Source organism: Equus przewalskii, chromosome 14 (assembly GCF_037783145.1).
Source record: "Equus przewalskii isolate Varuska chromosome 14, EquPr2, whole genome shotgun sequence".
Lineage (NCBI taxonomy): Eukaryota > Metazoa > Chordata > Mammalia > Perissodactyla > Equidae > Equus > Equus przewalskii.
In genome coordinates, this window is record NC_091844.1 from 17841438 (window position 1) to 17863500 (window position 22063).

General features: G+C 39.0%; 1 protein-coding gene across 22 annotated transcripts in view; it reads left to right on the forward strand.

Moving 5' to 3' along the window:
• IMMT (inner membrane mitochondrial protein) overlaps window positions 1-22063 on the forward strand; it is a 50656-nt gene that overhangs the window by 19082 nt on the left and 9511 nt on the right. For 2 of the 22 annotated variants that reach the window (XR_011525921.1, XM_070572183.1), the window contains exons 4-10: window positions 1942-2053; window positions 4379-4483; window positions 4846-4941; window positions 7722-7858; window positions 17876-17979; window positions 19240-19375; window positions 19923-20072. Coding sequence is in view for 16 of the 22 variants with exons in the window: in XM_070572169.1 (XP_070428270.1) it covers window positions 1942-2053; window positions 4346-4483; window positions 4846-4941; window positions 7722-7858; window positions 17876-17979; window positions 19240-19375; window positions 19923-20052 (853 nt within the window). In the remaining 6 variants the exon portion in view is untranslated. Of the gene's footprint in view, window positions 1-1941; window positions 2054-4345; window positions 4484-4845; window positions 4950-7721; window positions 7859-17875; window positions 18004-19239; window positions 19376-19922; window positions 20073-22063 lie in introns of those variants that run through there. The other 20 variants (XM_070572169.1, XM_070572170.1, XM_070572171.1 and 17 more) reach the window with 15 other exon arrangements.

Sequence of the window (22063 nt, forward strand, 5' to 3'; positions counted from 1 at the left end):
GGTTTTGACACAGTAATAGAAAGTAGAGGAATAGAACAACTGAGACTGGATATAGGTCATATTTATACACAAACACACAGACACATTTATTGTGAGAGTGTCAGTTGTTAGAACCTTCTCTGAAAGTCATCTGTTAACATCTGTTAAAAATACACAACCCCTTTGACACAGCAATTCCTGTTCTGGCAAACTATCCTACAGACATCAGTTATATGGACAAGGATGTTTAACAAAAAACAAGAAACAACTTGAATGTCAATAAATAGGGGAGTAATTGACCAAATTATGGGATTTGCAACTACGTTAGGGTATGCAATTAAATTAGGATATTATGCAACTAAAAAGAATTTCTTGACCTGAAAGAGAATGTCCATGATACATTGTTAAATGAAGAAAAGCAAGTTACATGGTAATTTGTGTTATATAAAATTACCTATTTTAGTTTGTTTAAAGAAATGAAAAACTGGGGCCGGCCTGGTGGCACAGTGGTTAAGTTCGCGCCCTCCACTTTGGTGGCCCGGGGTTCACCAGTTCAGATCTGGGGTGCAGACCTATGTACTGCTTGTCAAGCCATGCTGTGGCAGGCGTCCCAAGTATAAAATAGAGGGAGATGGGCATAAATGTTAGCTCAGGACCAGTCTTCCTCAGCAAGAAAAAAAAAAAAAAAGATTGGCAGTGGATGTTAGATCAGAGCTAATCTTCCTCAAAAAAAAGTAAAAAAAAAAAAAAAAAGAAATGAAACACTGTATATGTATATACCTGAGCTTATGCTTGCGGGTAGAAGGCTAGATTTCAAGATGTTAGCAGTGGCTACCTGAGAGTGCTAGAAGGGAAAGGAGCAATAAAGAGGCAAATTAAAACCATTGATCTATCTTTATTATTTGGCTTGTTGTAGTGAGCATGTATTTCATGATTTAAAAAAATATTAAAGTTGTAATAAGAAAATGTATTTCTAGTTGTGGTAGTGACGAAGTTCAGAGTCATTTCTATTATGTTTGAGTAGTCATCTTAGGGATATTTGGGTTCAACTGTCAAGTTCTGGCCAAAAATGGGGCAGCATGGGTGGTAAATGAAAATATTTCTGTTCCTCAGTAATTTTCTCTGGCCCATCATCTGGCAGTCCTCTTAATGAACCGTGCCTTAAACTTAAGGCATGTAGTGGTTGAGAAAGAGAAAAGCAGGTGTTACTCACAACTGGATCATATGTCTTAGTGTGCAGTTGCATGAATCCTGGAGATTAAAGAAACAAAAAATGAATTTTCATGTTTACTCAGAGCCTTTAAAAATAATTTATTTCTAACTGAATGATATACAGAAGACACCATAATTTGATTTAGAAAGCAACTGGAAATAGCCTTCTCAATGTTGTGTATGTAAAAGGAATGCCGTTTAGGGGGAAGATCAACATCATGTACTTTATTAGTTACCCTAATAGAAATCTTTTAACAATTAAAATATGGGCTAGTCGTTTGGAATGAAATTTTTGGATTGCATTTTTCTAATATGATGGCTTCTCTTACTATGGTTAATGCAATACATTATGTTGTGAGGTGTTGATAACTTTATATTAAAAGCCTGCAATGGGGCTGGCTCCGTGGCTGAATTGTTGAGTTTGTGCACTCCACTTTGGCCGCCTGGGCTTTCACTGGTTCGGATTCTGGACGCCAACATGGCACCGCTCGTCAGGCCACACTGAGGCAGCGTCCCACATAGCACAACCAGAAGGACCCACAACTAGAGTATACAACTATGTACTGGGGGGCTTTGGGGAGAAGAAGAGGAAAGAAAAAAGATTGGTGACAGATGTTAGCTCAGATGCCAATCTTAAAAAAAAAATAAAAGCCTGGAAATAATACAGTTGAAATAATACAAGTTACTGTATACAACGTCTTTTTAAAAACGGTATTATATCTGAAATGTGAAATGTTTTTTATTTCCAAGATTCAGTCTGCTCCACTAAAAATTTCTAGTGTGTCAGAAGTAATGAAAGAATCTAAACAGCCTGCCTCACAACTCCAAAAACAAAAGGGAGACACTCCAGCTTCAGCAACAGGTACCTCTGTTTGGAATCATTCTTTTAAAATTATAGCTAAATGAACTGTTTTAAAGTCTTTGTACCCGTGATCAAGAGGAGGGCCCCTCCCCATGAAGGACTCCCTGGTCCCTGGCTCTCAGCCTGGGGCAGGAGTGTTCTCATCTATTCTTTTGGCTCTCTTTTTAGGGGTTGGGTTATGACTCCTAACTGTTTCTCCTCTTTAGATGTTAAGATTTATTCTCTTTTTCCATCTCTTTTTTCTACCTCTTCACCAATTCTTTCTCCTCTCTTCTTTCTTAGTGATGAAAGTGTCTTGATCTGCATGATTTATCAATAATCCCACACTAATTTACGGCACTTACCTAACTCTAACCTGTTCAGTATACATTTAAACCTCTGAAGTTTCTCCTTAGTCACTTCTGTCTTTGATTAAATCGCTTGACTTTCATTCAACAAATATTCATTGATTGTCTACTATGTGCCAAGCTTTCTTCTATGCACTGAGGCTACAGCAATGAGCAAAACAGTAAAAACAAACACAACTTGGAATAATTCCTTAGTGGGATGAGGGCAGGGAATCATATATAAATAGACAAAGTAAAATGTATAGGATGTCAGACAGTGGTAAGTGTGGGAGGGAATATTGCAATTTTAAATGGAGTAGGTAAGGAAAGTCTCACTTGGAAGGTGTCCTCTTTTTTTTTTTTTTTGAGGAAGATTAGCCCTGAGCTAACATCTGCCACCAATCCTCCTCTTTTTGCTGAGGAAGGCTGGCCCTGAGCTAACATCTGTGCCCATCTTCCTCTCCTTTATATGTGGGATGCTGGCCACAGCATGGCTTGACAAGTGGTGCATAGGTCCATACCCAGGATCCGAACCGGTGAACCCCGGGCCGAGGAAGTGAAACGTGTGAACTTAACCGCTGTGCCACTGGGCCGGCCCCTTGGAAGGTGTCTTTTGAGTAAAGACTAGAAAGAGATGAGGCAATGAGTCAGGTCAAAGGCTGTTGAGGAGAAGCATCCCTGGCAGAGGGATTATTAGCTAGTGCAAAGGCTTGGCATATTCTAGCAAGGAGCAGAGGAAGCTGGAGTGGAGTGAGAGGAGAACAGTAGCAAATGAGGTCAGAGAGGGAGCAGAAAGCCTGTTGTGGCAGCCCTTGGAGGCCATCATAAGAATTGTGCTTTCCATTCGGAGTGGGATGGGAGGGTTCTGAGCCAGAGGATTGACATCTGACTTCTATTTTCATAAGATCACTGGCTCTTGTGGAGAATAGAGAGAGACCAAGGGCAGAGCAGGGAGACCAGTGAATAGGCTTTGTGATAATCCAGCTTTCTTTCGTAAATGGGACCTACAGTTTATTTAGAATTTCTCTGTTTTGTTGCTTTTTTTCTCTGTTCCACCTCTAGGCTTTATTTTATTTGCCATCAACACTTTTATTTATAATTTACAAGCTCTTGATTTTTTTCAACCTTTCTTTCTTTAAAAATATGTCTGTGAAATAATTTGTTTTAACTGAGTTCTGTTCTTTACTAATTCACCATCTTCACTGAACTTTTCTTCTTTGTGTTTAAAACTGTCATCCTGTTCTAGCTCACATCTCTTCTTTCATCTCTACCACTCTTCAAAGCAATTAAAAAATATTTTCTAGTTACTTTCTTTTGTCTACCTTCTTCATTACAGGCTCTTTTTTTCTTTGTTGTTGTTTTTCCATGTTATGTATCTCTTAGGTCCACTTCTCATATATTAAGATTTAGTACCATTTAGTACTGTTACTAGAAGCTTTGCCTGAGCATAGTGATGGTTAAAATGCAGTCAGATGCCGACAAGACTCCTTTCTCGTGTGCTTTCCCAGCCCTTGTCCATCTTGTGTGGGTTTGTGTATGAGGTGGACAGTGCCCCTATCTATTTGTGTTTTTGAGTAGTGGCAGCTCATGCGTTTTATCTTTTTTTTTTTTTTTGAGGAAGATTAGCCCTGAGCTGACTACTACCAGTCCTGCTCTTTTTTACTGAGGAAGCCTGGCCCAGAGCTAACATCCGTGCCCATCTTCCTCTACTTTATATGTGGGATGCCTACCACAGCATGGCGTGCCAAGTAGTGCCATGTCCGCACCTGGGATCCAAACCGGCGAACCCCGGGCTGCCAAGAAGCGGAACGTGCGCACTTAACTGCTGCGCCACCGGGCCGGCCCCCATGCGTTTTATCATTAAGGAGTGAGGTGTGAAGTGGGTGATAGTAGTAGTGGTAGATTCCTGTGTGTTTCTCGGTTAACCCAGGAATCTATAAATACCACGAGTAACGTATATTTATAGCATCTACAGAGGCAGCTCAAGTTATTTCTGCAGCAGGTGATACACTGTCCGTCCCAGCCCCTGCGGTTCAGCATGAGGAACCTGTAAAAACTGATCACCCTGAAATTGGTGGTGGAAAACCCAAGACTGCAACTTCAGGTAGTTTAATTATTTATATTTGTGGTTTTATAAAGGATATGCTCATCAGAACTATTTAATGCCTAGGCAACCCCTAGACACTATGTAAGTACACAATTATACTCGTTTTAAGTCTACAGACTTGCTTAGCGAATTTTTAAAATTGCAAAGTCTGAACAAATCTTTGAAAACAAGGGATTTAAGATCTGATCCCTTATTTCTACATGTTGGAATCATTGAGTGATGATGTAGTTTTAGAATCTTTTTCATGAAAACATTGTTGATATAGCTGGCAAATACAAGTGATGGTGTTTTTATATCCCTGTTAGCTGTTGAAATTCTGTGCTGAAATTTGATTTCCTCTTATTTACTTTTGCTGCAAGAGGAAGCATCCTCAACCTCTGTACGAGAGCGACCACCCGAAGAAGTTGCAGCTCGCCTTGCACAACAGGAAAAGCAAGAACAAGTTAAGCTTAAGTGTATGTGAACCAGACGGCCTCTTAAGTACTTTGGGTCATCTCTGTCGGGTGCTCTCTTCTTCAGCCATCAGCACAGTTTCACTTCTATCAGCTAATTGTGTTTTTTTGTTTCTTTAGTGGCATTGTTCTATTCACCACGTTTATTTCATCATTTATGTTCTTTCTATCTAAACTTTTCTTGTCCAGGTGACAACGGTGGTTCTTAGTGTACAGTTGGTGAAAATTCCAAAAAATACGTGTGCTTTCTTCATTTGGTTTTATTATGGTTAGTGCTGAAGATTCTTTATACTCTGGGGAACAGAAATTGTGTTTTGGCAACTTGCCTAAGTCTTAATTGTTAAACTCACACATTTATTTGTGCAGGTCAGAATGGCTCACATTCTGGTTTATTACCCAGCCTCTGGGCTCTCGCTCTGGTAGCCCCCTTATGTGATCTTGGGAGACAGAATGTTCACACATTGCTCGTTTCCAGCAAACTAAAGCATATTCTTTTTTAAGTTTCAATTTTGTGTTAAGTTTTTTGATGGTTTAAAAAAGGTATTAGATATCTAAATATGTATTTTCGTGTCTTAAGACACATGGAACATAATGTGTTGTACTGTACTGCAATATATTGATGTTTCTGGAGGTAGTGGGTATGTAGTGTCTTGCTAGATTGAGGGATGTGTGTTTTAAATTTTTTCTTTTTTAAAGATTTTATTTTTTTCCTTTTTCTCCCCAAAGCCCCCCAATACGTAGTTGTATATTCTTCGTTGTGGGTCCTTCTAGTTGTGGCATGTGGGATGCTGCCTCAGCGTGGTTTGATGAGCAGTGCCATGTCCGTGCCCAGGATTTGAACCAACGAAACACTGGGCCACCTGCAGTGGAGCATGTGAACTTAACCACTCGGCCACGGGGCCAGTCCCATGTGTTTTAAATTTTTATGGCAGTTGTTTATGGGTTTTTTTTTGTCTCTTGCCATCACTAATTTCTGTTTGCCTTTCTTCCTTGAGTGGTTCCTGTTTCCTTCCTGATGTGTTGGTTCTACTCTCCTTTGAGGAGGCGTGTTTGTTAGAATTGTGTAAATAGTCAAAGGGACAGAAAGAGGGCATTAGTTTGACTTTGGATTTTGTTGTTTTTGTTTTTTTTTCATTCTTCTGAGTTGGTAAACATGTTACTAATGGTTGAGAATGTTGATTTCTAAATAAATGAAATATTTCTATACTTTTTTTCCCACTTCTTAATTTTTCCTGAATTCTCTTACTACTTCAAATCAAGGTCACTTTTTCTTTTATTCATATTTTTTCTTTTCACTTTTCTCCTTTTAGCATATGGACACCTTGAAGTAAGTTGTAAATTCAAGATGGCGATGTCTGATGTTTCTTCATGCTCCTTTTTCTTTGTCCATTTTTTCTTAGCTTTCATTTTGGGCAAAGTGAGAATTTTCAGCATTTTGTCTCTCACGTCTTAGTTTTATCCCAAACTTTACTTGAAAAATGTGTGTGTGTGTAATTTTTATCTAGAATCAAAGCACAAGAAAAAAAAAGGGGGGGTACTATATCAAACTAAAAAACTTCTGTACAGCAAAAGAAACAATCAACAAAATGAAAAGGCAACCCATGGAACAGAAAAAAATATTTGCAAACCATGTTTATGATAAGGGGTTAATATCCAAATACTATGTACCGGTGGCCCAGTCTCCTGGGGTCTGTGGGCTTCTGTGCAGTGGTTTATTGTTATTTGCGCTTGGATGTTCCAGCATTAACTCATACTTGTTCCCTCCCTAGCCTCTTTCTCTCTTTATATCCCTCCTCTTTATATACACTGTCTTCAGTTGAACTTGAATCTCACACTCATGTCTTGGTATTTTCTCATTGTTAGCTTTTTCCTTTTATCTGTGGTGCACATGTACCGGGTGTGGTTCATCAGGTTCCATTTGTTCATCTCCAGCTTATGCTTCTTTTGCTCAAAATCACTTTTTGTCTTTGTCTCACTTGCCAAATGTATTTTCTTTTTTTTGTCATCTGATACCTGATAATTTCATATTCTCACTGGCTTTCTTTCTTCAAATGATCATTCTTCCATTTTAGTATTATATCTAAAATCCCTTGCTTTAAAAAAAATTTCTTTTTGATTTCTGAAGCAACATATAGAAAATGTGATCTTACAGGTGGTAACCTCTTGAACACTGGTGTCTGCTACTTCCTGAATCCTTTTATGGAAAAACAGTCATTCCTAAGCTACCTTTTCTTTATTTGTTTGCATGTTTTCTTGCTTATCTTTTTCTCTTACCTATTATCTCCTAATATCTTGGTGATACAGATCATTTACTCTGAGTGTCTCTTCCTGCTGAGATGAAGATGATCACGTCTTTTACCCTGTGGATCTATATGATCATTATTTAAAATGAAAAATGCTGGTGGTTATGTGAATTTATAGTCTCTAATAGATAAAAGGGGCAATAGTGCCGTAAACTTTGTTCCTCCCATTTGAAGTATATGCTAGCTTTCTGTAAGCAATCTTTTTCTTAAAAAACCCCAAACGCTTTTTATTTTGAAAAAATTCAGATAGACATAAAAGTAAAAATAGTATAATAAACCCTCATAAATCCAGATTCAGTAAATTAATATTTTATCATACTTTTAAATCAAACTTTGATTCTCTAAATCTGTATGTTTTTTGTTGTTTTTTACTTTTTTGGGGGGAAATACAATGGAAGACTCAGTAGAGGAAGAGGGAAAATTTAAAATAAGTCGTTTGATGCTGAGGGATCTGTTTTTTAACTGTTCTTTTTACTTCAGGTCTAGCCAAGAGCTTAGAAGAGGCCCTGAGCCAAACTGCTGGCATCACTCAGCAGGCCATTGTAGCTCAGAACGCTGCGGTCCAGGCCGTCAACGCACACGCCAACATACTGAAAGCTGCTATGGACAATTCTGAGGTGAGCCAGAGAATGGTTCGATATGCAGTATTTAAGAGACTGATTTCTTCCTCCTGGTATGGGCTTTCTCTCGCTAAGTGAAGACAAGCTAGGGTAATTGTCTTTTTAAATAAATAAAACAAGAAAAACCTTTAAATGTTCTCTTTAATGAATTTTATATATAGTACTGTATTTCACAACAGTGATATGGTACAAGAATTAGTTCAGATTTGCTTTTGTATTTTAATAGAGCTTGAATGTATTTGTTGTTTGCTTTTTTTTGCTTTAAAATCACCAACCATTTTTTTAAATAAACTTTTTATTTTTATATACTTTTAGATTGACACTCAGTTGTAAGAAATAATAGATTCCCTGTACCCTCAAACACCAGCTGTTTTAAATGTTTATGCTGATTATTTAACTTACATTGAACACTTCAAAGAATAAAGTAATTACATTGATTTAAAAATGTGATAATGAGACTCAATAAATTTCCTTTATAATTACATTTAGCTTTTCACTATATACAAATGTATCAACACCAAGTTGTTTAAATAATAAAATAATATAGATAAACTGTAATCTTAGCGATCAGGATCCTGCATAATCAGTAAAGTTACTTTCCCATCATAATTTTGTGGTTTTTAGAAAATTTAAACACAGTTCCTATTGTTTTAGTCATGTACATACATCACAAAAATTAGACCTCTTATAAACAACTGGAAACTACAATCTTTGAAAACTTAAAGAAAATTCTCTTTTTCTGAGTTCAAGAGAAAAATTTAAATTTCAGTCAGAGTTTTAGTCAGGAAAGTGGAAACCACACAGAGAATATTTAATATGCTGGTTAATCAGGTGTGGAAAGACTGGAAGTTGCATGATATCAGGAAGTTGGGTTCAGACCCAAGTGGACCGGTATCTTTCAGAAGGACACTGATTAGAAGCAGTAACTGTCATGGTGCTACTTTGGTGGACGGCTGCATAAGATGGTATTTCCTCTCCTCAGTGAACACATAATACGTGGTACATGTGGATTAGACAGTATGAAATCTACTGCAATCAAGATTTTACAACTAAAGGACACCTTATAGCAGCAGTTAACTAGATTAGGGAGTATTAGCTGTTATTACAAAGTAATCAGAAAAATGTGTGAACGCAAGTTTCAAAATGTTAAATGTGGATTCCAGCTTCTGTTTCTTCTAGTGAAAGAAGCTGCAGGTGCACATGGGCTCTGTAATATATACCGAATTACTTTCTCAAAGCAGTGTTCGGAGAATCTGGTGTCTGTTTTACAGGGTGCCTTCTTCTTGGACCACTGTAAGCAGGAATACCTTCAACAAAGGGAGACACGTTTTGGCCCCCAGATATGTCGCTGACACTTAGGTGATTTATCAGTCTATTTGGGTTAGTTGTGAAGAGTTGTCTCAATATAATATCAGATTTTTCTAACAGCATGCGATAGAATCTTGGAAAATTTGTTATACGTGTCAAGATACTGATACAGCCCAAACCAGCATCCTTTTTTTAAATTTATTTATTTATTTATTTATTTTTTTAATTGAGTTATTGATAGGTTACAATCTTGTGAAATTTCAATTGTACATTAATGTTTGTCAGTCATGTTGTAGGTGCACCACTTCACCCTTTGTGCCCACCCCCACCCCACCTTTCCCCTGGTACCCACTAAACTGTTCTTGGTCCATAGTTTTAGATTCCTCATATGAGTGGAGTCATACACAGATTATCTTTCTCTTGCTGGCTTATTTCACTTAACATAATTCTCTCAAGGTCCATCCATGTTATTGCAAATGGAATGATTTTGTTCTGTTTTGCAGCTGAGTAGTATTCCATTGTATATATGTACCACATCTTCTTTATCCATTCATCTGTTGATGGGCACTTAGGTTGCTTCCACGTGTTGGCTATTGTAAACAGTGCTGCAATAAACATTGGGGTGCACAGGACTTTTGGGATTGCTGACTTCAGGCTCTTTGGATAAATACCCAGTAGTGGGATGGCTGGATCGTATGGTAGTTCTATTTTTAGTTTTTTGAGGAATCTCCATACTGTTTTCCATAGTGGCTGCACGAGTTTGCATTCCCACCAGCAGTGTATGAGGGTTCCTTTTTCTCCGCAACCTCTCCAACATTTGTTGCTATTAGTTTTAGATATTTTTGTCATTCTAACGGGTGTTAGATATCTTAGTGTAGTTTTGATTTGCATTTCCCTGATGATCAGCGATGATGAGCATCTTTTCATGTGCCTATTGGCCATCAGTATATCTTCTTTGGAGAAATGTCTGTTCATGTCTCCAGCCCATTTTTTGATTGGGTTGTTTGATGTTTTGTGATTGAGTTGTGAGAGTTCTTTATATATTAAGGATATTAAGCCTTTGTCAGATATATGACTTGCAAATATTTTTTCCCAGTTAGTGGGTTGTTTTTTTGTTTCAATCCTGTTTTCATTTGCCTTGAAGAAGCTCTTTAATCTGATGAAGTCCCATTTGTTTATTCTTTCTATTGTTTCCCTTCTCTGAGAAGGCATGGTGTCCGAAAAGATCCTTTTAATACTGATGTCAAAGAGTGTACTGCCTACGTTTTCTTCCAGAAGCCTTATGGTTTCAGGTCTCACCTTTAGGTCTTTAATCCATTTTGAGTTTATTTTGGTGAATGGTGAAAAAGAATGGTCAATTTTCATTCTTTTACATGTGGCTTTCCAGTTTTCCCAGTACCATTTGTTGAAAAGACTTTCTTTTCTCCATTGTATGCCCTCAGCTCCTTTGTCAAAGATAAGCTGTCCATAGATGTGTGGTTTTATTTCTGGGCTTTCAATTTTGTTCCATTGATCTGTGCACCTGTTTTTGTACCAGTACCATGCTGTTTTGATTACTGTAGCTTTGTAGTATGTTTTGAAGTCAGGGATTGTGATGCCTCCCATTTTGTTCTTTTTTCTCAGGATTGCTTTAGCAATTCAGGGTCTTTTGTTGCCCCATATGAATTTTAGGATTCTTTGTTCTAATTCTGTAAAGAATGTCATTGGGATTCTGATTGGGATGGCGTTGAATCTGTAGATTGCTTTAGGTAGAATAGACATTTTAACTATGTTTATTCTTCCAATCCATGTACATGGAATGTCTTTCCATCTCCTTATGTCGTCATCCAGTTCTCTCAGAAAGGCCTTGTAATTTTCATTATATAAGTCCTTCACTTCCTTAGTTAAATTTACCCCAAGGTATTTTATTCTTTTTGTTGTGATTGTGAATGGTATTGTATTCTTGAGTTCTTTTTCTGTTGGTTCATTACTGGAGTATAGAAATGCTACTGATTTATGCAAATTGATTTTATACCCTGCAACTCTGCTGTAGTTGTTGATTACTTCTAACAGTTTTCCAATGGATTCTTTGGGGTTTTCTATATATAAGATCATGTCGTCTGCAAACAGCGAGAGTTTCACTTCTTCCTTCCCTATTTGGATTCCTTTTATTCCTTTTTCTTGCCTGATTGCTCTGGCCAGGACCTCCAGTACTATGTTAAATAAGAGTGGTGATAGAGGGCATCCTTGTCTTGTTCCTGTTTTCAGGGGGATGGGGTTCAGTTTTTGCCCATTGAGTATGATGTTGGCTATGGGTTTGTCATATATGGCCTTTATTATGTTGAGGTAGTTTCCTTCTATGCCCATTTTGTTCAGAGTTTTTATCATAAATGGCTGTTGGATCTTGTCAAATGCCTTCTCTGCATCTATTGAGATGATCACGTGGTTTTTATTCCTCAGTTTGTTGATGTGGTGTATCACGTTGATTGATTTGCGGATGTTGAACCATCCCTGTGTCCCTGGTATGAATCCCACCTGATCCTGATGTATGATTCTTTTGATGAATTGCTGAATTCTGGTTGCCAAAATTTTGTTTAGAATTTTTGCATCTATGTTCATCAGTGATATTGGCCTGTAGTTCTCTTTTTTCTTGGTGTCCTTGTCAGGTTTTGGTATCAGCGTGATGTTGGCCTCATAGAATGTGTTAGGAAGTGTTCCATCTTCCCTAATTTTTTGGAATAGCTTGAAAAGGATAGGTATTAAATCCTCTCTGAAAGTTTGGTAGAATTCCCCAGGAAAGCCATCTGGTCCTGGGGTTTTATTCTTTGGGATGCTTTTGATTGCTGTTTCAATCTCTTTCCTTATGATTGGTCTGTTCAAATTGTCTGCCTCTTCTTGAGTGAGCTTTGGGAGATTGTAGGAGTCCAGGAATTTATCCATTTCCTCTAGGTTATCCATTCTGTTGGCATATAGTTTTTTGTAGTATTCTCTTATAATCTGTTGTATTTCTGCAGAGTCTGTTGTTATTTCTCCTCGCTCATTTCTGATTTTGTTTATTTGAGCTTTCTCCCTTTTTTTCTTTGTAAGTCTGGCTAGTGGTTTGTCAATTTTATTTATATTCTCAAAAAACCAGCTCTTTGTCTCATTGATCCTTTCTACTGCCTTTTGCGTTTCAATAGTATTTATTTCTGCTCTTATTTTTATTATTTCTCTCCTTCTCCTGACTTTGGGTTTTATTTGTTGTTCTTTCTCTAGTTCAGTTAGGTGTGCTTTAAGATTGCTTATTTGGGATTTTTCTTATTTGTTAAGATGTACCTGTATTGCGATGAATTTTCCTCTTAATACAACTTTTGCTGTATCCCATATGAGTTGGTATGGCATGCTATCATTTTCATTTGTTTCCAGGTATTTTTTTATTTCTTGTTTAATTTCTTCAGTGATCCATTGCTTGTTCAGTAGTGTGTTGTTTAGTCTCCACATCTTTGTGCCTTTCTCAGCTTTTTTCTTGTAATTAATTTCTAGCCTTATAGCACTATGATCTGAGAAGATGCTTGTTATTATTTCAATTTTTTTAAATTTGTAGAGGCTTGCCTTGTTTCCCAACATATGGTCTATCCTAGAGAATGTTCCATGTGCACTTGAGAAGAATGTGTATTCAGCTCCTTCAGGGTGGAGTGATCTATATATGTCTATTAAGTCCAATTGGTTTAGTTTTTCATTCAGCTCCACTATTTCCTTGTTGATTTTCTGTCTGGATGATCTGTCCATTGATGTGAGTGGGGTGTTGATGTCCCCTACTATTATTGTGTTGTTTTTAACATCTTCCTTCAGGCCTGTTAATAGTTGCTTTATGAATCTTGGTGCTCCTGTGTTGGGTGCATAGATATTTATAAGCGTTATTTCTTCTTGATGAAGTGTCCCTTTGATCATTATATATTGTCCCTCTGTGTCTCTCTTTACCTGTCTTATTTTGAAATCCACTTGGTCTGATATGAGAATTGCAACACCTGCCTTTTTTTCCTTGCTATTTGCTTGAAGTATTGTCCTCCACCCCTTCACCCTGTCTGTGTTTGTCCTTGGGGCTGAGGTGTGTTTCCTGGAGGCAACAAATTGTTGGATCTTGTTCTTTAATCCATTTTGCCACTCTGTGTCTTTTTATTGGAGAGTTCAGTCAGTTCACATTGAGAGTGATTATTGATGCATGTGGACTTAATGCTGTCAATCTGTCGCTCATTATCTTGTTTTCCTGTGTGCTTTAGACTGCCCATTTAATACTGCAATTTCTTATGCTGGGTTTCTTAGATTTTTCCTTATCTATGATTTGTGACTCTGTTCTGTACTTTATTTTAGTGTCTACCTTGAAGTTTGTATTTAGAATCTCGTGTGTAATATAGTCTGTTCTCTGGTGGTCTCTTACTTACTTGACCAATACTGATTTAGACCCTTTGCTCTTCCCCTCCTAAATAATTATTTTCATTTTTTATTCCAACTCGTCTTATTAATTTGTAGTTAGAGTGCTAAGATCGTCCTTGTTTTGGTAGTTTCCTTATTTTTACCCTAATGCTATAGTTGAATATTTGCTATCCTGTTCTGGTTCTATCCATCGGTCTCCCTAGTCTGTGGCTTGTGTCCCCTTTCTCCCTTTTTTCTTTTTTCAAGTATGAGAGCCTTCTTGAGGATTTCTTGTAATGGAGGGCTTTTAGTTACAAATTCCCTTAACTTTTGTTTGTCTGGAAAAGATTTAATTTCTCCCTCATATCTGAAGGAAATTCTTGCTGGATAGAGCATTCTTGGCTGAAGGTTTTTATCCTTTAAAGCTTTGAATATATCACTCCATTCTCTCCTAGCTTGTAGGGTTTCTGTAGAGAAATCCGCTGACAGTCTGATAGGGGCTCCTTTATAGGTTATTCTCTTTTTTTTTCTTACTTCCCTGAGTATTCTTTCCTTATCATTCCTATTTGCCAACTTTACTATTATGTGCCGTGCGGTGGGTCTTTTTACATTGACAAATCTAGGAGATCTAAAACCCTCCTCTACATACATTTCTCCGTTGATCCCTAGATTTGGGAAATTCTCTTCAATAATTTCATTAAGCACACTTTCTGCTCCATTTTCCTTTTCCATATTCTCAGGAATTCCTATGATCCTTATGTTCTTACTCTTCATTGAATCCATTATCTCTCGGAGATTTTCCTCATTTTTTTTAATTCTTAGTTCTCTTTCTTCCTCTGTCTGGCACCATTCAGCCTGTCTGTCCTCGATTATGCTGATTTGCTCCTCTAGGTTGTCTACACGGGCATTCAGGGAATCCGTATTCTGTTTTATCTGCTCCATTGTGTTTTTCATCTCAAGTAATTCTGTTTGATTCCTCTTTATGATTTCAATCTCTTTTGTGAAGTAACTCCAGAACTCGGCTTGTTTCTCTATCTTTCTCTCTACCTCATTGGGTTTTTTGATTATAGCTGCTCTGAATTCATTATCACTTAGTTTACCTAATTCCAAGTCCTCAGGACTTAATTCTGTGTTTTTATTGTTTTCCTTCTGGTCTGGGGCTTTTATAAATTGCTGGATGGTAGAGGAGCGGTTTTTTCGCATGGTGGTAGAATTCTGTTGCAGTTACAGCCTGTCGCCACTAGATGGGGGTCGAGAGCGGCGTGTTAGCTCTCCGCCTTGGGGCAAGATGGCTGCGCCCACTGGCTTTGCTGGGGGGGAGGGGCTGTTACTCACACTCGCCGGTCTTGGTTCAGATCAGTTCTGTTCTCTGGTCTCCCAAGCCCCTTGATTTATAGGGTCCCCGCAGACAGAAGCTTTCCCCCCGTCAGCGGGTCTCCACTGAATCAGCGGCAGGAGTCCTGGATGATCCCCCGGTCACGCGGCCCCTCCCCTGCTCCTTCCCCACCCATGCTGCAGCGATCGCAGACTCTAGGGGAGGGAGTGATGTTCTCTCCTACCGTTCCAGTGCCTCCAAAGGTGTAAATAGGGTTTATGATCTCCGCCTTCTTGGTATTGTAGGTCTCTAACGAGCTGGCATTATGTTTATTCTCCGAAATTCAGTTCTTCCAATCTTTTGTTGTATTTTGGAGGGGAGAGAATCCCGGGTCAGCTCACCCTGCCATTTTGCTCTGCCTCTCTGCTCCTTAAATTTATTTTTTAATTTTTTGCTGAGGAAGATTCGCTCTGAGCTAACATCTGTTGCCAGTCTTCCGCTTTTTGCTTAAGGAAGATTTGCCCTGAGCTCACATCTATGCTAGTCTTCCTCTATTTTATATGTGGGTCTTCACCACAGAATGGCTGTCAGTGAGTGGTGTGTGTAGGTCCGTGCCTGGGAACTGAACCCGGGCTGCCAAAGCAGAGCACGCCTAACAACCACTAGGCCACAGGGATAGCCCCCAGCATCCTTTCTTGATGTATTTTATTTTGCAAGATGGCTAAGGTGGCAGTTCACTGAAATATCAACTTCAGTTTTCACACCTTAAAATTAATTTCCTTTATCACTTTATAACAATTTATGTAGAACATAAAAACAAAAAAAGTGAGATACATAGAAGAAAAGTACCAAATATTTCTTCTAAAAGCACAGGTTCTTAGCCTGGAGTAGGTTCTTTGGATAGAATTCAGGAGCTTATTGAACTTGGGTGGAAAACATCTTTATTTTCCCTAGCCTCAAACCCTTTTCCTTCAGTTATGAGTATTGGCAACAAATCATAGTAGTGTGAGCAGTATTCATAACTTTGTCACCAATAGAAAGCACAAGTATTTTCATATCACATTATAGTACTTGGAAATCTCTTGAAATAGCATTTATGCTCGTCACTACTTCTAAATTAGGGTATTTATTAGTCCTACCACTAGATCCTGGTTTGTATTTCAGAAAATTAAAAAAAATATATTTTATGACCATATTTCAATGTAAACAGGTTCCTTTGCAATCTTGTAGTTTCATTTTAAGCATTGATAGTTGGTTTTCTGAGAAGCTTCCTCACACTGTCACAGTAGTCCAGTGGCAAGGTTAATCCTGCCACTGGCTCTTTAGACTCTGTATTGATAATAGACGTGCCTTTAAAATGGAGACCACGCTAGACGTCAGTGAGAACATAATGTGGAGAATTGGTTGTGAAGGAGAGTTCTGAATGACCCAAACCAGAGGCATGACTTTTGCTGAGCCCTCCTCCCAAAGTAGCAGGCCTTGGGCTGCAGAGGCAGAACTCCTTGTGTTTCTAACAAGGGAAAATACAAGTTGGGCATCCAAGGCCAGAACCCCTTCCTGAGATGGCAGTCGTGTTCTGGGTACACAGCACCCCTGCAGTGGCCCTCTTTGGGTGATTTGAAATATAATTACTGAACCAGTTCAGTTGTTCTTTTCCTAAATAAAAGTCTTTTATTCTTGGGTAATTTAGTATATTCCTGTTCATCTCCAGGGTCTTAGCACAGTGTACTTTCAAGATATGCCATAAGGTGGTTTTGCTCCATATGTACCAGAGCACACTCACTTTAAACTATCTGCACTTGGAAAAAAGAAAGAAAAAAATCGCTTATAATAGTTAATTTAAAAATAATTTTAAATAGTTCAGACAGTTCCAGATAGCATTCCACTCATTGTGTATAGGATGCAGAATGAGGAGAGGGCAGAAGCCAGACTCATCTGTGGCTTCAGTGATCTGGGTTCTTGCGCCTCTTATTGTCTGCGCATCTTGATGCACTGAGTGTGATTATAGTGTTAGAGGTGGGTTTTTTTGTTTGTTTTGATTTTTTTTTGGGTAGGATGTGCCCCCTAAATATGAGCGAACTCTGCTTAGTTGAAGAAGTAGAAGTAGCAGTTAGTTCTGGAGCAAAAACATGCTGGACCTGCCTAGGGAATTTTCAAGGGAGTCTTTATATATATATATACACAATTTTTTATATAACATCTATGTATATAACTCACATTCTATAAAATTCAGCTTAAGTGGAGGTTTCTGACGGTAGTTGATTTTCACCTTATAAATTATGGAGGGTCATTTTTTAGATAATGTTTTAGAGGAGGAAAGACCCTACAAATGTGTAAACTTTCTACTTATCACTTAAACAATGACTTTGGTAGACAGACCTGCAGTTAAGAAAGTGTTAAGTATTGGTGCTTCATTGAAGAATGATTTAATCAACAGACATAATTCATGAAAAGCTTTTGTCCTTATTAACCTTTTCTGCTCATATCTGCTTTTTTTTTTTTGAGGAAGATTAGCCCTAAGCTAACTGCTGCCAGTCCTCTTCTTTTTGCTGAGGAAGAATGGCCCTGAGCTAACATATGTGCCCATCTTCCTCTACTTTATATGTGGGACGCCTACCACAGTGTGGCTTGACCAGTGGTGCCATGTCCGCACCCGGGATCCGAACTGGTGAACCCCAGGCCACTGAAGCGGAACGTGTGAACTTAACTGCTGTGCCACCGGGCCAGCCCTCTGCTTTTAGAATCTAAAAAAAATATCATCTCTCCTTGGAAAATGCTTGTATGCACTAGAACACGATCTTTTGCAGTTTTGGTTGGGGTTAAGGTTGACGGGGGGTGGTTCATGGACTTCTTTGAGCCTAACCGTGAAGCTCAGATTAAGAGTTCCTGCTTTGGAGAAATACTGTATGTAATTTTTACTTTTGAGTTTAATGGCACTTGTGTCTGCATTTAGTCATGTTGGCCTGTCCTATGACAATAATAGCAGTATTCATGTTTACATAATTGTAACTTCTGTTTAGGTTACGGGTGAGAAGAAGTCAGCTCAGTGGCGCACAGTGGAGGGTGCGCTGAAGGAACGCAGAAAGGCAGTGGATGAGGCTGCCGATGCCCTTCTCAAAGCCAAGTAATTACTCATGGACTTTAACAAGTAATTAGGGCCTCCTGGTGGCTTTCTTTGGGCTGGGTTCTCTTTGTACTGTCTGTATAGAAGGAGGAGGCAGAAAAATCCTTCCCTCCCCTCTCTACCTGCACTTGATATTATTGGTGTCAGGAACACAGGTTTAAAAAGGAGAGAGGGAATAAAATATAATTAAGCCAAAATAAATTTGTCAGAAACTTTTATAAAGGATCTTGTATGAGAAGTAGTTTTTCTTTGGATTATTGCTTAGGTGATATATTTCTACAGATTTACTGAGATTCTGCCAAAATTTCGAGATTTTTCTGGAATGGTTTGAGCAGTTTTATCGGAATTTAGAGAGTGTGTCACAATCTCTTCGCCTTAACTACCAGAGTAGTTAGTGTATAATAGGTCTGGTTTTATACAGCCTCGACCTTGGTTCCTGGAGGTTGGCTAAAACTAGGATCAAGCAAGCAAACCAAGTACAGATCAACCACTCATGATGGAAGCCTACATTTGAATACGGGTTCTCATCAACATTGTGAAATCATTAATTTTCATTCAAAATTTTGCTGTCTTCCTTAACAAAATATTTATTACTGACGGAGAAGGAGACGCCTTCTAATAAAGCCAGCATATCTCTTAGGAGATTTAAGACGTTACACGTACATCACTAGACCTTGAGTCAGGGCTCTGAGGTCTGTGTTTTGTGGTGGGTAGACCATAGTTAGTCCGACCCATGGAACATTCTGTGTTTTGACGGCTCCCTGGGACTCAACTATTTGCTCAGTGAGCTCTTTGGCCTCCTCCCTTGCTTTTGCCTTCCTTAAGCTCTTTCTCATTGGCAGGGGAGTCAGCCTAATCCTTGCAAAAGCTGCCATTTATTGAGTGCTCTCGATGTGGCAGGCACTGTGCCAGGTACTTCTTGTGAATGACCCCTAAGCCCTGTACCAGGGTATGCAGCAGAGGAGAGGCTGAGCTGGAGTTGGGTGCAGGTCTGCCCGGTTCTGAAGCCTGTGTCTTTTCCTAGACACCCTGCTACTTCTCTGGTTCCCTCTGGTAAATCTAGCTTCTGACCATGGTGTTTTCACTTGTTGGCAAGGAGGCTTCCCTGCCTATTGACTATGAAAAAGCATTGAGTAATTTTTTTTCAAATTATGTTTTTTCATAGACTTTTAACAATTATACATTGTATTGACTTCAAACTCTTTAATAACGTTGACAAGGAATAATGCTAAATCTTTGTATTGTTTTATTGATTTCCAGAGAAGAGTTAGAGAAGATGAAAAGTATAATTGAAAATGCAAAGAAAGAAGAGATTGCGGGGGCCAAATCTCATATAACTGCGGCAGAGGGGAAACTTCACAGCATGATCGTTGATCTGGATAATGTGGTCCAAAAGGTGTGTTTCTTAGGTCTTTGACAAGTATTTTTTGTTTGTAAATATAGTCCTTTAATCAAAGCATTTTAAGAATTTAGGGAAACAATAAAATTCCTACCATCTCTCTCCCTTTTCCCCTGCAAAGAATTTTAGTTGCTACTAATTTTAAAAACTTGCCTTGGATACAAAGTGGATTGTTGGGGATTGTTGATGCTCTTTATAATGGATGGCATTTTGGGTCGTGGTTGTTGCCACTCAGGGAAACTTCCACTTTGTAGCAGATCTTCTGTCTGCACTTGTGCGATCTGCAGGAGTAGTTTTCTGTGGCCCAGAGGAAGCAGGACAGGGCACAGTAAGATGGGAAAGGGCTTGTCCGTGATATTTGAATAGAATTAGAAGGAAACCAAGACAAGGCTTATGTTCTTTTTTCTGAGCTTTAGATTTCTCCTGATTTATTGTTTACATATTTACAACCAAACATCAATAAGTAACTGAACATAGCTTCTATTTTTGGAATGTTTATGGTAGGCTTTGTTCACTTATCCACATACCTCTTGTGTTTGTTCAGGTCCAGGCGGCTCAGTCGGAGGCTAAGGTTGTGTCTCAGTATCATGAGCTGGTCGTCCAAGCCCGGGATGACTTTAAACGAGAGCTGGACAGTATTACTCCAGAAGTCTTGCCTGGGTGGAAAGGGATGAGTAAGTATAACTGAATGTTGGTACTTTTCTTTTTTCATTTTTTAACAACTTAACAACTAATCTAAACTCACTTCAATTCCACTTCGTCTAGTCCAAACCCCTCTGGCGTGCATATCTCATTTGGTGTACTGTACAGTGTTTTCAACATTTTATTTCAGTCACAGCTGTGACAGGTGACACACCTGTGACAATACACCCATGGTTTTAGCCACGGTGGACACTAGTTTCAGCCAGTGTTTGATTCCATAATCTATGATTCCATTCTAGTCTCTGCTACTCAAAAAAAAATTTGGAATCCAAGTGAGTGAGAGCGACATTATAACCTTGAATTTATTGGAATATTAGTTACATATATGTAAAACTATTCAAAACCTTTGCTACTTCAGGGGCCGGCCCCATGGCCGAGTGGTTAGGTTTACGCGTTCTGCTTCGGCATCCCAGGGTTTCGCCAGTCCGAATCCTGGGCGCGGACGTGGCACCACTCATCAGGCCATGCTGAGGTGGCATCACACATGCCACAATTAGAAGGACCCACAGCTAAGAATATACAACTATGTACCAAGGGGGCTTTGGGGAGAAAAAGGAAAAAAAATCTTTAAAACCTTTGCTACTTTAAAAATATTCATAATGAATTACTTAAGGCACACTTTATGACTGCTCTGTGACAATACGGCAGTTGAAAACTCACCTAGGGACTCTAGTGACAAGGAACCGGCTGTGTGGCTATTGACTTGCAAATAGCTCAGCCTGAAGGGAATGTTGATGGTTAAGCAATGACACAGTGTGAGTGCAGGGAGCTGCACTTCCCTGCAGTGCTGTGAGGGTAGTAAGAACCAGAGATTACCAGTCTCAGTAAAATCAAAATACTATTTAAATGCCAGTGTCTGTTAGAAACATCAGGGAGCGTCTGCGGAACTCGTGTTATAGGCCTCCCTGGGCTTAGGGTGTCAAGCTTGCGTCACGGAACCATGGCTGGTCTAAGGAGCTAAGGAAATAAAAACCAGTGCAGGAATTTTATAAGCATAATAGCCAGCCCAGAAGGTAGAATGGCGAAGTAGAGTCAAGGCTGTCAAAAAATAACTCAGACATTTAGTTAGTGTTTTGAATGCAGTTGACTCAATTAAGAGGGAGATATCAGACTCTTGTCAAAAAAAAATAAAAGCAGGACTTATAATAGAGGATAAAGTGGAGAAATATAAACAGAAAGTTCAGACCAGGAACAGTGAATCTTGTTTGCACATTGTTGTTTAATCTGATTAGCAGCTAGCAAAGAGGCAGTGTGGACAGTCTGGCCTTGAGCAGGCTTTATAGTTAAGCCACATCTGCACCGTTTCCCTCCAGAATTTCCCAGTGGCTGGACTTCATGGGGGTTACAGCCGCAGCTAGTGTTATTACCCCAGAGACCTTCCCTGACCGTCGTCTCCATGAGTACTCCACCACAGTACTTTATTTTATCTCTTTGAAATTCTTTTTCACTGGTTTTTGTGTTTGTTGTGTATCGCTATCCATTAGGTGTAAGCTCCTTGGCATAAATGTGACACTGGTAGGTAGTAGGGAGTCTAGTTTGGATGAAATAAGGTTGAAAGGGCAGGACAGGCTTTGCTTGTGCAGAGTGAGTTATGAGTGCCATCTCCAGGAATTTGCATTTTCTCATCTAAAATATTTGTCTTTGGTCTTTCCACTAGGCTGAATCCTACTAATTTTTTCATGCCAGCCTCTGACGTTTTCACTTCTTAAAAAGTCTTTTGCTGATTTTGAAAATGTCCATTGTAAAACATGAAAACATTGAAGCAGTCATTCTCAACCCAGGGCATTTTTGCCTGCCCGCCTTCCTGGGGGACATATGGCAATGTCTGGAGATATTTTTGATTGGCATGTTGAGGGCTGCTATTGGCATCTCGAGAGTAGAGGCCAGAGATGCTGCTTAACATCCTACATTGCACAGGATAGCCCCTCACAATGAAAAATTATCTGGCCCAGAATGTCAGTAGCACCAAGGTTGAGAAATCCG